This window comes from Labrus mixtus, chromosome 23, assembly GCF_963584025.1.
Source record: "Labrus mixtus chromosome 23, fLabMix1.1, whole genome shotgun sequence".
In the NCBI taxonomy this organism is placed as follows: Eukaryota; Metazoa; Chordata; class Actinopteri; order Labriformes; family Labridae; genus Labrus; species Labrus mixtus.
In genome coordinates, this window is record NC_083634.1 from 20550474 (window position 1) to 20567181 (window position 16708).

Consider the following 16708-nt stretch of genomic DNA (forward strand, 5'->3'; position numbering starts at 1 on the left):
TGCGTGTGTGTGTGTGTGTGTGTGTGTGTGTGTGTGTGTGTGTGTGTGTGTGTCTCACCCGGTCGTATTTCTCACGTAGTTTCTGGGCCTTCTCTTCGTACGGTAGTTTCTCGCTCTGGGACAGTTTGCTCCACATCTCTCCCAGCTTCTTAGCACAGTCTCCTATAGACAGGCCGGGGTACTGCTGCTTCACGGAGGGGCGGTACTCGCTGCAGAACACGAAGAACGCTGACCTGCAGGGGGAGAGAGAGAGACAGCATCTCTGTTACCACGGTAACGGGTGATGGTTTTCACACATACACACACTCTGGAGAACATCCTGAAATGTTCTGGGTGAGCTGCACGCTGGTAACCGTTCAGCAGGAAGTACCCAGGAGGATTCACCACGTGATGATGTCACCGCGATCACGTGTTCCTAGGGGACTAACTTCCTCGCCAGTTAAACATTTATATATTCGGCTTTGACACAGGCTATGTGCTGGAAGGACTTAACTCCCCGTTACCTGCTGAGCGTGCTGAGGCTCTGAGTTAACTTCCCTATAAAAAGGTTTTATGTTGTGGAAACGCTTTTATTGTGAAAGAGCCAAATCAGGAAATGTGGTACCTACAGGTGTGAGACAGGTGACATACTGTGTGTGTGTGTGTGTGTGTGTGTGTGTGTGTGTGTGTGGGGTACCTACAGGTGTGAGACAGGTGACATACTGTGTGTGTGTGTGTGTGGTACCTACAGGTGTGAGACAGGTGACATACTGTGTGTGTGTGTGTGTGTGTGTGTGTGTGTGGTACCTACAGGTGTGAGACAGGTGACGTCCTGTGTGTGTGTGGGGTACCTGCAGGTGTGAGACAGGTGACGTACTGTGTGTGTGTGTGTGTGTGTGTGTGGGGGGGTACCTACAGGTGTGAGACAGGTGACGTACTGTGTGTGTGTGTGTGTGTGTGTGTGTGTGTGTGGGGGTACCTACAGGTGTGAGACAGGTGACGTACTGTGTGTGTGTGTGTGTGTGTGTGGTACCTACAGGTGTGAGACAGGTGACGTACTGTGTGTGTGTGGGGTACCTGCAGGTGTGAGACAGGTGACGTACTGTGTGTGTGTGTGTGTGGTACCTACAGGTGTGAGACAGGTGACATACTGTGTGTGTGTGGGGTACCTGCAGGTGTGAGACAGGTGATGTACTGTGTGTGTGTGTGTGGTACCTACAGGTGTGAGACAGGTGACGTACTGTGTGTGTGTGGGGTACCTGCAGGTGTGAGACAGGTGACGTACTGTGTGTGTGTGTGTGGGGTACCTGCAGGTGTGAGACAGGTGACGTACTGTGTGTGTGTGTGGTACCTGCAGGTGTGAGACAGGTGACGTACTGTGTGTGTGTGGTACCTGCAGGTGTGAGACAGGTGACGTACTGTGTGTGTGGTACCTACAGGTGTGAGACAGGTGACGTACTGTGTGTGTGTGTGTGGGGTACCTACAGGTGTGAGACAGGTGACATACTGTGTGTGTGTGTGTGGGGTACCTGCAGGTGTGAGACAGGTGACATACTGTGTGTGTGTGTGTGTGTGTGTGGTACCTACAGGTGTGAGACAGGTGACGTCCTGTGTGTGTGTGGGGTACCTGCAGGTGTGAGACAGGTGACGTACTGTGTGTGTGTGTGTGTGTGTGTGTGTGGGGGGGTACCTACAGGTGTGAGACAGGTGACGTACTGTGTGTGTGTGTGTGTGTGTGGGGGTACCTACAGGTGTGAGACAGGTGACGTACTGTGTGTGTGTGTGTGTGGTACCTACAGGTGTGAGACAGGTGACGTACTGTGTGTGTGTGGGGTACCTGCAGGTGTGAGACAGGTGACGTACTGTGTGTGTGTGTGTGTGGTACCTACAGGTGTGAGACAGGTGACATACTGTGTGTGTGTGGGGTACCTGCAGGTGTGAGACAGGTGATGTACTGTGTGTGTGTGTGGTACCTACAGGTGTGAGACAGGTGACGTACTGTGTGTGTGTGGGGTACCTGCAGGTGTGAGACAGGTGACGTACTGTGTGTGTGTGTGTGTGGGGTACCTGCAGGTGTGAGACAGGTGACGTACTGTGTGTGTGTGTGTGGTACCTGCAGGTGTGAGACAGGTGACGTACTGTGTGTGTGTGGTACCTGCAGGTGTGAGACAGGTGACGTACTGTGTGTGTGGTACCTACAGGTGTGAGACAGGTGACGTACTGTGTGTGTGTGTGTGGGTTACCTACAGGTGTGAGACAGGTGACATACTGTGTGTGTGTGTGTGGGGTACCTGCAGGTGTGAGACAGGTGACGTACTGTGTGTGTGTGTGGTACCTGCAGGTGTGAGACAGGTGACGTACTGTGTGTGTGTGTGTGTGGTACCTGCAGGTGTGAGACAGGTGACGTACTGTGTGTGTGGTACCTACAGGTGTGAGACAGGTGACGTACTGTGTGTGTGTGTGGTACCTGCAGGTGTGAGACAGGTAACGTACTGTGTGTGTGTGTGTGTGTGGGGTACCTGCAGGTGTGAGACAGGTGATGTACTGTCTGTGTGTGTGTGTGTGTGGTACCTGCAGGTGTGAGACAGGTGACGTACTGTGTGTGTCTGTGTGTGTTACCTGCAGGTGTGAGACAGGTGACGTACTGTGTGTGTGTGTGTGGTACCTGCAGGTGTGAGACAGGTGACGTACTGTGTGTGTGTGTGTGTTACCTGCAGGTGTGAGACAGGTGATGTACTGTGTGTGTGTTACCTGCATGTGAGACAGGTGACGTACTGTGTGTGTGTGTGGTACCTGCATGTGTGAGACAGGTGACGTACTGTGTGTGTGTGTGTGTGTGTGGTACCTGCAGGTGTGAGACAGGTGACGTACTGTGTGTGTGGTACCTGCAGGTGTGAGACAGGTGACGTACTGTGTGTGTGTGTGTCTGTGGTACCTACAGGTGTGAGACAGGTGACGTACTGTGTGTGTGTGTGTCTGTGGTACCTACAGGTGTGAGACAGGTGACATACTGTGTGTGTGTGTGTGTGTGGTACCTACAGGTGTGAGACAGGTGACTCACTCTGTGGTACATACAGGTGTGAGACAGGTGACTTACGGGGGTCTCTTGGGGGCGTTGGGGTCTTTCCTCTTGCGGCCCTTCTTCCCGAAGCCCTTGGGGGGGACGTAGTCACTCATCTCGTTGTTGTAGCGCACCTTGTCGGCCTTCGCCATGTCCTCGAAACATTTCTTATCACTGGCAGTCAGACCCTACACACGCACACACACACACACACTTTATATACACACATTTACATCACAGACTGTGTGTGTGTGTGTGTGTGTATAAAACATGGACGTCGTCTCAGTGATGTCATCATTAGTTTCTGAAAATGAGTTGTAAAGCCCGTCATAGAAAACTCTGACTCTACCTAACTTCAGATCAATCTAGAAACAGGTGACACTAAGGCGGGGCTTAAGCCTCCACGCCTGTCAGTCAAAGAAGCCCCGCCCCCTTCGGTTATATTCTTACAATATTACGTTATGAAGGTTTGACTTTTTTGCCTTTATTCGATAAGACTGTAGAATAGAATCAGACAGAGAGAGCCACAGGTCGGACTTGAACCCGGGACGCCCGTCTGGATGACTGTAGCCTTCATATAGCGGGCACGACCTAACCGCTACGCCATCCGCGCCCCTAAATGATTGCTTTATACATCATTGAATGTTTTTATGATCGTCAGACTGAAGAGGACTGCTGCTTCTGTCAACAACCTGTCTGTCTCTATAGGTGTATATCTGAACCTGTCTGTCTGTCTCTATAGGTGTATCTGAACCCGTCTGTCTGTTTACCTGAACCTGTCTGTCTGTTTACCTGAACCTGTCTGTCTCTATAGGTGTATCTGAACCTGTCTGTCTCTCGTTACACCTGTCTGTCTCTCCATGTGTCTGTCTGTCTCTCGTTACACCTGTCTGCCTCTCCATGTGTCTCTCTACACCTGTTTATCTGAACCTGTCTGTCTCTTCATGTGTCTGTCTGTACACCTGTTTATCTGAACCTGTCTGTCTGTACACCTGTTTCTCAGAACCTGTTTGTCTCTCGTTACCTGTCTGCCTCTCCATGTGTCTCTCTACACCTGTTTATCTGAACCTGTCTGTCTCTCGTTACACCTGTTTATCAGAACCTGTCTGTCTCTCGTTAGACCTGTCTGTCTGTCTGTCTCCCTCCCTCGCAGCATCCCCGTCCCTCTCTATCTGTCTTCCCTTTCTCTATCTCTTGCCCGTCTGTCTCTCTGCCTGTCTCACCTTCCACCTCTCGGAGCACTTCTTGGAGAACTCTGCGAAGTTGACCGACTGTTCCGGGTTCTTCTTCCTGTGTTCCTCTCGACACGTCTGCACGAAGAACGCGTACGCCGACGTCTTCCCCTTCGGCTTGTTCACGTCTTTACGCATCATACTGACGGCCTGGAGAGACAGACGGGAGGAGAGATAGACAGGAGGAGAGACAGACAGACAAGTTCAGATAAAACGACAGAACAGTGGGGGAATAAATAAATTTTACTTTTCATGTTTCTGCTGGTTCTTATATTTGATTTAAATGATAATAAAATGAATATTTCAATCAGAATAAAGGAGAACACCTGAACACTGTCTCTGAGTTTTATATGAAACAGTTTATATGCAGAATCATTTATGCCAATATGATTTATAAATTAAAATATTTCCTGGTTGACTAATTCTTCAGTTTAATGTCCACACTAATAACAGACATGCAGCAGATTGATGAGATTATATGTCTGATAATGTTAAAGATGACAGCCGCCTGTCACCTTAAAAACCCACAGTAACACCTGACACACCTGAGCAGAGGTGACAGGGTGCACACCTACATGATGGAGCCGCTGCCACACACAAAACCAGTTTGTTTTTTTAAGTTTTTATTGGGATAAATTCATTAATCAATCAATTCATCAATTAACAAGCTGACAGAAAAGCTTTGATTACGATGTTTGTGGAGTGACCCTTTAACCTGTAATTCGGATTTATTTTATTATATAAATCTACGTTTTGTGTTTAAATGTTTTTTTAAATAAAAATAAAATGTGCATATTAACTTCCTCCTGTGGGAAAGTGACCCGGTTATTCCCCGGTAACCCGGTTATTCCCCGGTAAGCCTGCTCTTCTGTGAGGCTGATGCTGAGTAACAAAGAGAACAAAGTGGGGATCCATTTTCTCTGTCGGGGCGCTGGAGGCCCACCGACCCGTGTGGAGGCTCTGTTGGTCGGTCAGTGAGCCGGGACATCCCGCCGGAGAGCGGCCCCTCCGCTCGGCCGGAGCCCTCCGCTCGGTGAGCCTCGGAGAGGGGAAGAAAAGCCCGGCTAGCTGCTCCTTCTCCGTGGATCTTACTGCCTGCTGCAGTTAGCCTAGCCGTGCTAACAGGCTAACACACAGAACAATGGGCCACCATTTGCTTCCCGCCCTCTGCAGAGCTAGCCACCCCATCCCCCTCCGCTAGCAGGAGGCTAACGGGCCAGCAGGCGGACAAAAACAGCGTTAAACCCGCAGAGACGTCACAGGTCACGGTGTGACACCTCCGTTATTACGTGGGGTTTATTACTCAAACTGCCGGGGCTGGTTTTATTTCAACCCGCCGCGTCTGCAATGGAAAGACGGTGACAGTTCAGCAGCTACGCATTTTGAACGCTGGGCTCCGTCTACGCTCCGGAGAGGTCAGCGTTGTATAGACGGGATGCGGCTATGTCCTGGCGTTCATGCCTCATAATGGGCGTTTCATGTTTACAACAACACGTCTGGAACAGTCCCCCGCGTGCACCCACGGACAAACACAAACATGTGAAATATACGTGAACCCCTCAGCGGCCATTTTAGTCCTCTTTCCCAGCTTCGTTACCTCATAGTGCGGTAGAAAAAAACACACACACACACCGGCAGACCACAGCTCTTTACCGTGACATTACAGAAATGTACCCCGGGTCGGGGAGCGGGGTGGTGGGGTACTCACTGGTCAGGAGGGCCGGCTACAGGCTGGAGCACACTCTGGATCGGGTCTCGGGTTTTTCAGGTTCTCGGGTTTTTCGGGTTCTCGGGTTCTTGTTGATGTTTGGGGGCAGAACGGAGACTGGAGACGTTGCTTCACTTTCAAACTGGGTCGAGCTGGAGCCCGGCACCGCCCCCCAGCAACGCCCCCGTTGGTCATTCCAATTCGGGGGGCGGGAACAAGGACGGCAAACGTGGGCGGAGCTCGTCTGAGTATTCGCCTCCGATTGGCTCACGGGGGCGCAGGTCAAAATGCGTCTCGCGCTCGGCCCCGCCTACCAAGCAACGCCAGCAGGGCGGGAATTCAACACTCACAACAGGGTGGAGCTAGTCTGTGTACCTGCGTTTCATTGGCCGAGAATGCTGGCTGTCAAATCCTCCAGCCAATCAGTGAATAGGTGGAGGAGGGGCCACAGAAAGCAGCAGCAGCGAGAGCGATGAAGATGGAGATTGTATAATGTTTTTTTGGTTGTATTTTTTCACCGTAATGGTTTTAGACTATACTACTATTATTGATGAGATGACGTCATAACACAGAAAAATAATCAGAAGAAACTGAAACATGTTTTTTACCGCACTGGGATAAACGAGAGAGTGTGTGGAGCTCTGTCATTGTGTATGTGTGTGTGTGTGTATGTGTGTGTGTGTGTGTGTCGGTGTGTGTTTGTGTGTCATCACATCACAATAATCCCTCATTCCTGAAGACAAAAACAGTTGTAATGTGGAGGAGAAAAGTGAAATCTGATCGTTGTTTTCAAAAACGATCAAAAACAAAGATGGAGGACATGACAAACATTCGTGCTGTTTAATGCAAAATGGTCATTTTTATTATTTATTTAGCACAAAGTCATAGTAACAGCTACCTGAGGTATAAAGCGTACTCTTCATTAACACACAAACAGAAAAACACAATTTAGATTAAATCATTTAAAAAAAACAGGTGACGTCTTATTTGTGGTGCAGTGGAAGAAATAATTCAGCAATATGGCGTTCCAGAGCTTAGAGGCGCTGATGGCAAACGCCCAGTGGCCCTTGGTTGGTTACCAGACTTTACCAAGGAACACCTATTGACGGTCGTCTTGAGGATCTTAGATCATGGTATTGAGCGTAAAGTGTTAAACGTTCTGTAGTGTAAGGTCACATATCCTCCTCCTCCTCTTCAGTTTAAATAAGTCTCAGAGCTCCTCAAAACATGTGTGTGAAGTTTCTTCTTCTAAATCCACTCTGATCCTGTATTTGATCATGTCTATAAACCCCTCTATTTCAGCCCTGCTCAGAACAGGCTGTTTCTGTGTCTGTACCTTTAAATATGTAAATGAGCTGTGTCTGACCACGCCCCCTCTCTAGAAGGGCTTGGGTGTACTCGGGCTTTCTCGCTCCATGTCCTATTGTTTACGGTGAGAAGGCAGACTCAGAGGGCAGAACAAACACCTAGCTGTGGGAGTGTCACCCACCTGGGGGAGGGGCTACTGCCCTTTGTGATGTCATGAAGGGAAAATCTCCAAACGGCCTGTTTGAGCACACATTTTCTGAAAAGAGGAGCAGGCAGAAGACGGAGAGGATGGACTTTTCTCATCATTGGGGGGTTTGTAGACGGACTAGAGACACATGTTAGAGTTAGAGGAACACCTTATGACATCACACATTGACCTTATGACATCACACATTGACCTTTGTTACCGTTCCTTTGAGCTGGTTGACCTCAGTTTGGGATCCCTAACCACTTCCTGTTTCTGTGCTTTATGTCCGAACCTTCCATTACAAGAAGGGCCTTACTTTATTTCAAAATAAAAGCACACAGCAAGTAAAATACTCTCAGGTAAAGACAGTACAAACATTCAAAATAAAAGCCTAACAATTATTATTTGAAAATGTGAAATAATGGAATTAAGAAATGTGATTAATTGCGATTAACTATTGAAATTTAACAAATAATCGCAAATAAAAAATATTGTTTGAACGCTCTTGTATATGAACTTTTGAGTTCTCTAATTTTTCACAATAGTATTTAGAACTTTATTTTTTTCTCCGCTTGGTGGCGCCCTTTACTCGTCCTGTAACCTCCGCTCTGCTTTGACCCTCTACGGACACCGTAGTTCAGCAGGAAGCTGTTTTTGAAGCTGTTTTGCGGGAGCGTCGTGTTTACAGCCCGGAGCCCTGAAGAACTGGCCTGGTTTAACCCGGGATAAGTCTTCTAAACCCGGGTTAAATATTAAAGCTGCGGTGTTCCGGACATGGACTCTCTGCAGCGGTTCCTGGACCAGCTCAAACCTGGCGGGGAAGCCGTGAGTGACGTCACGTTTCTTAAGTTTGTAGCGCTGTTCGCCGAAGACCCTTTAAAAATAAGTCGTTTTATAATGTTCGTCTTTTTGTCTGGAACAGAGAGATGAGTGAATAAAAAGAAACACTGATTTACACTCAGGAGGGTTCGGTGCTGAAATCGGCTCACATGTTATCTCTAAAGTCCCCACGGTTTATACATAAATTAACTTTAATGATATTAAAATGTAGTATTAAAGTAATTCTTCACGGTTTCTTGATCTTGATCTGATTTGTTGTTATTAATAGAGCTTTAGTAGATTATCATAGTTTAGAGTCAATAGTTAAAGGTTTAAATTATTCATTTTATTGTTTATTTTTAAAGGAGGTTGCATCTGTTGTCCCTGCAGGTAGACAAAAAATACACAACCAGTTCATTATGTAAAACAACAGAATAAATGTCCTTTTGAGTGGACATAACACTTCACAAAACAATATATATATAACAATGAATATGAACATACATGATAAACAGTAATAACAGTAATCCTTCCTGACCGCTGTAATCGACCAGATGTCGTCCTCCTGACCTGTAGAGCTCAGTCACCCCATAGTGGATGCTCGAGTCTAGTCCAGTCCCAACGGCTCTGCCAGCTGGATTTGGCCAGCGCCACACTCGATAAGGGGAGGGGGTGTGAGATTGTTAAAGGTCACATATCCTCCTCTTCTTCTTCAGTTTAAATAAGTCTCAGAGCTCCTCAAAACATGTGTGTGAAGTTTCTTGTTCTAATTCCACTCTGATCCTGTATTTGATCATGTCTATAAACCCCTCTATTTCAGCCCTGCTCAGAACAGGCTGTTTCTGTGTCTGTACCTTTAAATATGTAAATGAGCTGTGTCTGACCACACCCCCTCCCTGGAAGGGCTTGGGTGTACTCGGTGCTTTCTCGCTCCATGTCCTATTGTTTACGGTGAGAAGGCAGACTCAGAGGGCAGAACAAACACCTAGCTGTGGGAGTGTCACCCACCTGGGGGAGGGGCTACTGCCCTTTGTGATGTCATGAACTCTTGCTAAGCATCACCAGTTTAATAGAAAAAATGCACAATATGCTGCCTGACTTGCTAACTTGACGTCAATTGGGACCATCCGAGGTTTGGATTTCGGGGTTGGTTGGTTTGGTCGTGGTGGGACTCGTTAGGTAGTTTGGAGGCGGGGCGTGGCGGTTGTCGGACTTGATGATAGAGACGTGTATCTCGTCTTTCTGTGCGTCTTTTACGTGTCACTAATGAAAAAAAGAGATTAAATTATACTAATCTTCTTGCAGGAGTCCGTCTGGTTAAAGGAGATCTTCACCTTCATCACTGAACACCTACATCCTCTACTCTCTGGCCCCGCCCCCTCAGGTATGTCAGCCAATCAGTGTCCAGAGACCTGTGTGCACCTGTGAGGTGAATCATAAAGATCAGACTTTATAGAAATCAGGATTAAACGATCACGGGATGCTTGAACTTGATGTGTTGCAGGAGGGAGTGTGTGTTCAGATCAGCTGAGTGTGTGTGTGCTGAAGAGCATACAGGAGAACATGGCGGCCACACACACCTTACCTGTGAGCTACAGGTGTGTCCTCAGATACTGATTATCATCCTTTATTATGTATTGATTGTAATTTATCTTTATGTGTCCTTGATTTGACCTTTGACCCTCCCGTCTGTCACCAGGCTGGTCTCCGTCTCCGAGCTGCTCTCCAAGCAGCACCTGGCCTGCGTCAGTAACCTGTCCTGGAGCACCAATCAGCAGCGAGCGTGGGAGAAGGAGGCAGAGCTCGCAGTTCCTGGTTACAAGACTCTGCCGCGGGTCAACCTGCTGCTGATTGGCTATTTGAGAGAGGAGAGGGGCGGAGCCTGGATGCTGACAGACCGCAGCGGCAGAGTCAGGTGTGAGGTGAGGTGGGAAGGTGTGATGAGTTGGACGTTTACATCAAGAGTTGTCATGTTTTTGTTCACCTGTCTGTCTCTCCTCAGTGCCTGTCTCCCTCTCCTCTGTGGCTGAATCGTCCTGTCTTCCTCCCTCACTGGAACTACATCCCCCACAATGCCTTGGGGCGGGACACAGAAGAAGCTGGAGGCTGTGTGGAGCTGATTGGTTCTCCCGTTCTGCTGTGTCCTGGTCCTGAGCTGGGATTGGCTGTTGGTCCTGGTGAAGGGGCGGAGCTTAGAGGAGTAGTTGGAGTGAGACAGGCTGCAGACGCACTCCAGAACAGGTGAGTCACCTGACCTCTGATGTGACGCTGCAAGCATGTGGACCAGAGAGAGACCACCACACAACTACCTGTCTGTCTCTCTTTCTATAACTGTCTGTCTGTATCTCTACCTGTCTCTCTCTCTCTTCCTACCTGTCTGTCTCTCTCTTCCTACCTGTCTGTCTCTCATGGCCTCTCTCTCTGCCTTCCTGTCTGTATCTCTACCTGTCTCTCTCTCTTTTTCTACCTGTCTGTCTCTCATGGCCTCTCTCTCTGCCTTCCTGTCTGTATCTCTACCTGTCTCTCTCTCTTTTTCTACCTGTCTGTCTCTCATGGCCTCTCTCTCTGCCTTCCTGTCTGTATCTCTACCTGTCTCTCTCTCTTTTTCTACCTGTCTGTCTCTCATGGCCTCTCTCTCTGCCTTCCTGTCTGTATCTCTACCTGTCTGTCTCTCTTTTCCTACCTGTCTGTCTCTCAGGACTCGTGGACAGCGCGTCTCAGTCTGGGGTACGGTGGGCTCACTCTGCCCTCTGCTGGTGGTTTCAGGAACGACGTTCTTCTGCTTCTCGCTGACGGACGACTCTCACAGTCTACCTGTGCTCGTCAAGGTGTGTGTGATGTCACTTCCTGCTCTTTGTCGAGTCTTCTAACATTCTTATGCGAAAGTTAACGTTTTATGTCTTACTTTAAGACCTCCTCTCCTGTGCCGTCTGTGCTAACACTTGTCTCGCTGTCTGTCTGTCTGTCTGTCTGTCTGTCTGTCTGTCTGTCTCTCTGCAGGACAGCAGCAAGCTGTGGTGGACTCAGTGTGTGTGTGTTGGTCAGAGTGTGTGTGTGACGGCGCTGCGCGTGTGTGTCCTACGAGGCTGGAGCGGAAACAACATCCTGTGTGCGACTGAACAGTCTGAAATACACACAAACTACACACACACACAAGAACACACACACTCTGACACGCAGTTGGACACGTCAACACCACGGATGATGTCACATGATGAGGACGTTCATGAAAGCTGTGAGGAGGCGGAGCCTGAGAGGCACATCCTCCAATCAGGCGTCAGGATGAAGCAGTCCAGAGTCATCAGTTACCAGGTAAATTATTGAGAGTCCTTTAAAAATGTCACCTGTTGAAGTTACTTTTTTGGTAAGCCACACCCCTCTCTTCTGATAGGGCACTGTGACTAAAGTGGTGAGTGAAGGGGCGGGGCTTTATGTGGTTGACGGCAAGGTTGGCCTCTGCCTGGCCTATCAGCCGAATCTGAGGAGGAAACTGAGAGCAGGAGACTCTGTTGAGGTGAGACACAGTACAGGTGAGACACAGCACATACAGGTGAGACACAGTACATACAGGTGAGACACAGCACATACAGGTGAGACAGCACATACAGGTGAGACACAGTACATACAGGTGAGACACAGCACAGGTGAGACACAGTACAGGTGAGACACAGTACATACAGGTGAGACACAGCACAGGTGAGACACAGTACATACAGGTGAGACACAGCACATACAGGTGAGACACAGTACAGGTGAGACACAGTACATACAGGTGAGACACAGTACATACAGGTGAGACACAGCACATACAGGTGAGACACAGCACATACAGGTGAGACACAGTACAGGTGAGACACAGTACATACAGGTGAGACACAGTACATACAGGTGAGACACAGCACATACAGGTGAGACACAGTACAGGTGAGACACAGTACATACAGGTGAGACACAGTACAGGTGAGACACAGCACATACAGGTGAGACACAGTACAGGTGAGACACAGTACAGGTGAGACACAGTACATACAGGTGAGACATAGTACATACAGGTGAGACACAGTACAGGTGAGACACAGTACATACAGGTGAGACACAGCTCAGGTAAAGGTACGGTTGTGACAGCGCATACTAATAAAGTTATTTTGAATCTCCCTGCAGCTCCATCACGTCCACTTCCTGTATCGGCCCTGTCCTGATTTTCCTCCCAGCATGCTTTGCACCTGTCTTCGTTCCAGCCTCAAGGTCACCTCCTTCAGCAGGGTGGGGGGGTCAATTCCTGACTCCAGTTGCCCTGGAGATGGAGTGTTACTGCGTTTACTACTGGAAAGCAACATGGGTGTGTCGGAGTACCTGTGGACCTGTCACCTGAGCTCACAGCTCTCACACAGGTGAGTTCAGACACAACCCCCTGCAGGACAGTTTCAGTCACTACATTCACTTTTCATTACAGTCTCTGGTAACCTGTTATGTTGCTGTCTCCAGTCTCCTTCCCAGTGTGTTGAAGCAGCAGTGTGTCTGCGCGTTGTCCTGGAAGTTGATGGAGGATGTACTGAAACCAGAAGGCCGAGGAAGGAGGGACATTTACTCCGAGATGTTAGACGAGTCTCACACCTGTCCTGTGACACAGGTATATGCACCTGTCTGTCTCTACAGTACAGTGTTGACCCTGCAGTGTCTCTGTCTCTCTACTGTACAGTGTTGACCCTGTAGTGTCTCTCTACAGTGCAGTGTTGACCCTGCAGAGTCTCTGTCTCTCTACAGTACAGTGTTGACCCTGCAGTGTCTCTGTCTCTCTACAGTACAGTGCTGACCCTGCAGTGTCTCTGTCTCTCTACAGTACAGTGTTGACCCTGCAGAGTCTCTGTCTCTCTACAGTACAGTGCTGACCCTGCAGTGTCTCTGTCTCTCTACAGTGCAGTGTTGACCCTGCAGTGTCTCTGTCTCTCTACAGTACAGTGTTGACCCTGTAGTGTCTCTCTACAGTGCAGTGTTGACCCTGCAGAGTCTCTGTCTCTCTACAGTACAGTGCTGACCCTGCAGTGTCTCTGTCTCTCTACAGTGCAGTGTTGACCCTGCAGTGTCTCTGTCTCTCTACAGTACAGTGTTGACCCTGCAGTGTCTCTGTCTCTCTACAGTGCAGTGTTGACCCTGCAGTGTCTCTGTCTCTCTACATTACAGCACTGACCCTGCAGTGTCTCTGTCTCTCTACAGTACAGTGCTGACCCTGCAGTGTCTCTGTCTATCTACAGTACAGCGCTGACCCTGCAGTGTCTCTGTCTCTCTACAGTACAGTGCTGACCCTGCAGTGTCTCTGTCTCTCTACAGTGCAGCGCTGACCCTGCAGTGTCTCTGTCTCTCTACAGTGCAGTGTTGACCCTGCAGTGTCTCTGTCTCTCTACAGTACAGTGCTGATCCTGCAGTGTCTCTGTCTCTCTACAGTACAGTGCTGATCCTGCAGTGTCTCTGTCTCTCTACAGTACAGTGTTGACCCTGCAGTGTCTCTGTCTCTCTACAGTACAGTGTTGACCCTGCAGTGTCTCTGTCTCTCTACAGTACAGTGCTGATCCTGCAGTGTCTCTGTCTCTCTACAGTACAGTGCTGATCCTGCAGTGTCTCTGTCTCTCTACAGTACAGTGTTGACCCTGCAGTGTCTCTGTCTCTCTACAGTACAGTGTTGACCCTGCAGTGTCTCTGTCTCTCTACAGTACAGCGTTGACCATGCAGTGTCTCTGTCTATCTACAGTACAGCGCTGACCCTGCAGTGTCTTTGTCTCTCTACAGTACAGCGTTGACCCTGCAGTGTCTCTGTCTCTCTACAGTACAGTGTTGACCCTGCAGTGTCTCTGTCTCTCTACAGTACAGTGTTGACCATACAGTGTCTCTGTCTCTCTACAGTACAGTGCTGATCCTGCAGTGTCTCTGTCTCTCTACAGTACAGTGTTGACCCTGCAGAGTCTCTGTCTCTCTACAGTACAGTGTTAACCCTGCAGTGTCTCTGTCTCTCTACAGTACAGTGTTAACCCTGCAGTGTCTCTGTCTCTCTACAGTACAGTGTTGACCTTGCAGGGTCTCTGTCTCTCTACAGTACAGTGTTAACCCTGCAGTGTCTCTGTCTCTGTCTCTCTACAGTACAGTGTTGACCCTGCAGTGTCTCTGTCTCTCTACAGTACAGTGTTGACCCTTCAGTGCACCAGTACATCAGTGTATCGGAGCTCTGTCAGTCCCTTCAGTCAGAGTGCTGGTCTTCTGTGTCTCTGAGCTCACTGCTGCCCCCTGGTGGATCAAGTTTGTCTAGCTCTCAGATTAACTCGGCGCTGGCCTGGTCTTGCAGGAGCCTGACCTCTGACCCCCAGAAAAGCCACCAGAGTAGAGACGAGCTCAGGTAAACCATGACCTCTGACCTGGCAGAACATGTGGTGTCCTCAGTGATTTTTTTTCGTCTTTAAGTGACAGCTCTGCCTTATCCTGTTAGCTAAGAGCCCAAAGCTAGAGTCTAGTTATTTCCCCTGATCTTCATGTGTCTTTGAATCACTCTGTAAACATGTAATAACTGCAGACCGCAGTGTGTCTGACTGTATAAACACACTGATCAGCTGTAATAATAAGAACCACTGAAACATGTTGTATCTACAGTGTGTGTTTTTGATACTCATTAGTCTTTAACCCTCTGTGTTGTCTGACAGGCAGCGCCCCCTGCTGGTGGTGGGTGTGTTAGAGCTTCCATCACAGCAGTCTGAACACAGTCTGCAGCTCAGAGACAGGACAGGGGGTGTGGCTTGTGTTGTCACTGAAGCCAGCCAGGAAGAGGACGGGCGTCAGACAGCAGTGTTTAACACGGCCTGGATAGGTAAAACACACACACACACACACACACACACACACACACACGCATTAAACTAGCTCGGATATGATCGATCATTGACGTGTGTGTGTGTGTGTGTGTGTGTGTGTGTGTGTGTGTGTGTGTGTTTTACAGGTAGTCTTGTGTGTGTCAACCAGTTCACCATGGTAACAGAGAGATTCATCCAATCAGAATTCCCCTCCTACCAACACCTGGACCAGGACAAGTTTATCACTCACAGACACTACAGGTACTCAAGACACACACACACACACACACACACACACAACCACACATACAGACACACACACACACACACACACACACACACACACACAACCACACATACAGACACACACACACACACACACACACACACACACACACACACACACACACACACACACAACCACACATACAGACACACACACACACACACAGACACACACACACACACACACACACACACACACACACACACACACACACACACACAGACTCTACAGGTACTCAGACACACACAGGTTGTTTTCTGTGTATGTAAACTTTAACTCTGTGTGTGTGTGTGTGTGTGTGTGTGTGTGTGTGTCAGAGGGTACCTGCAGTTTTCTCTGGATCACCTTCACATCCTGAGTCCGTCTGTTGCCATGGAAACACACCTGCGACAGAGAAGGGAGGAGTCAGCACATGACGTCATGATGAGGAAACAGACAGTAGAAGAAGAAGAGGAGGATGGGGTAACAGGGAAGAAGAGAAGAAGAGACGAAGCAGCAGACCACTCCCACTCTGCCTCCACCTCTGTAACCATGACAACGGGCAACAGCTCACGACCCTGTGTCTCTATGGTGATAAGGGTGGAGCAAAAGGAGGGTGTGGCCTGGAGGAACATGGGGGTGGAGTTAAAGAGTGGGGAGGCGGGGTTGACACCTTGCTTCTCTGTCAGAGCTGCTGTGATTGGTCCTGTGACCAGCTGGGGGAGGGACCCAAAGAACGGACCAACAACAGACAGCGAGGCAGACGCAGAGAGGGAGGACAAGGTGAGAACTACCACACACCTCATCAGCTGTTTCACCCCATAATGCACCTGTGTTCAGTGATTGAACAGTTACCTGTGTGCAGGTGGTGCTGGTGTTCTCAGGTGTGTCTGCTCGCTGGTTTCCTCTCCTTCATCCCCGATGTTTCTACAGACTCATCGCCCCAAACACACAGGTAAGACCACCTGTGATGATGTCACTGTGGATAGGGCTCCTCTCATCTGTGAAGGCTCTACAGTCAGTGCAGCATATTTGTTACTGCTGCATCAGAATCCTGACAGTTGATTGGTCCATGTTTCCATCCTGCAGGATCACAGTGTTTTCATTAGTGCTGGAGTTTCTGGGCGGAGCCAAGTGCAGCTCCACACTGACTCCACCTTTCAAGTCCAAACTGATTGGAGGTTCCACACTCTGACACGCCAACTGCTGCACACCTACAGACAGGTAAAACACACCTTCAGACAGACAGGTAAAACACACCTACAGACAGGTAAAACACACCTTCAGACAGACAGGTAAAACACACCTACAGACAG

General features: G+C 49.0%; 3 protein-coding genes and 1 long non-coding RNA gene across 13 annotated transcripts in view; 1 reads left to right on the forward strand and 3 right to left on the reverse strand.

Moving 5' to 3' along the window:
• The window catches only part of hmgb2b (high mobility group box 2b), a 100578-nt gene that overhangs the window by 986 nt on the left and 82884 nt on the right, over nt 1-16708 (reverse strand). For 3 of the 6 annotated variants that reach the window (XM_061031332.1, XM_061031330.1, XM_061031331.1), the window contains 2 exons: nt 5981-6060; nt 4280-4422 (listed from right to left, as the gene is read on the reverse strand). In XM_061031332.1, the coding sequence (XP_060887315.1) occupies nt 5997-6060 (64 nt within the window). In that variant the 3' untranslated portion in view covers nt 4280-4422; nt 5981-5996. Of the gene's footprint in view, nt 1-58; nt 234-3076; nt 3229-4263; nt 4423-5980; nt 6146-16708 lie in introns of those variants that run through there. The other 3 variants (XR_009666781.1, XR_009666780.1, XM_061031333.1) reach the window with 2 other exon arrangements.
• LOC132958480 (LIM domain-containing protein A-like) lies at nt 357-2953 on the reverse strand. Its single transcript, XM_061031343.1, has 3 exons — nt 1865-2953; nt 1013-1148; nt 357-604 (listed from the first exon to the last, which is right to left on the reverse strand). The coding sequence occupies exons 1-2, from the start codon at nt 2776-2778 to the stop codon at nt 1013-1015; spliced, it is 1050 nt and encodes a 349-aa protein (XP_060887326.1). The 5' UTR covers nt 2779-2953; the 3' UTR covers nt 357-604.
• On the reverse strand, nt 3240-4235 carry LOC132958483 (uncharacterized). Of its 3 annotated transcripts, none has more exons than XR_009666784.1 (3): nt 4129-4235; nt 3955-4002; nt 3240-3916 (listed from the first exon to the last, which is right to left on the reverse strand). It is a non-coding gene; the product is annotated as an uncharacterized LOC132958483 (long non-coding RNA). The 3 variants fall into 3 exon arrangements; XR_009666782.1 differs by having other exon boundaries at nt 3955-4046; nt 4127-4229; XR_009666783.1 differs by having other exon boundaries at nt 3955-4046; nt 4093-4229.
• Nucleotides 8094-16708, forward strand: part of ctc1 (CTS telomere maintenance complex component 1) — a 14320-nt gene continuing 5705 nt past the window's right edge. The window contains exons 1-16 of one of the 3 annotated variants that reach the window (XM_061031329.1): nt 8094-8300; nt 9600-9678; nt 9799-9892; nt 9994-10216; nt 10297-10535; nt 10993-11122; nt 11295-11606; nt 11686-11808; nt 12456-12685; nt 12780-12924; nt 14465-14679; nt 14981-15144; nt 15274-15388; nt 15731-16175; nt 16258-16347; nt 16482-16616. In XM_061031329.1, coding sequence (XP_060887312.1) covers nt 8250-8300; nt 9600-9678; nt 9799-9892; nt 9994-10216; nt 10297-10535; nt 10993-11122; nt 11295-11606; nt 11686-11808; nt 12456-12685; nt 12780-12924; nt 14465-14679; nt 14981-15144; nt 15274-15388; nt 15731-16175; nt 16258-16347; nt 16482-16616 — 2790 coding nt within the window. In that variant the 5' untranslated portion in view covers nt 8094-8249. The remainder of the gene's footprint in view (nt 8301-9599; nt 9679-9798; nt 9893-9993; nt 10217-10296; nt 10536-10992; nt 11123-11294; nt 11607-11685; nt 11809-12455; nt 12686-12779; nt 12925-14464; nt 14680-14980; nt 15145-15273; nt 15389-15730; nt 16176-16257; nt 16348-16481; nt 16617-16708) is intronic. The other 2 variants (XM_061031328.1, XM_061031327.1) reach the window with 2 other exon arrangements.

What these genes read in the sequence shown, in the direction of transcription:
- LOC132958480 (XM_061031343.1), bottom strand. Translation starts at nt 2,778, where the DNA reads ATGCAGGTACCACACACACACACAGTACGTCACCTGTCTCACATGCAG. An exon ending in CACCTGTCTCACACCTGTAG is followed by an intron (nt 1,149 to 1,864) that starts GTACCACACACA and finishes TCACACCTGCAG; the next exon opens with GTACCCCACACACACACAGT.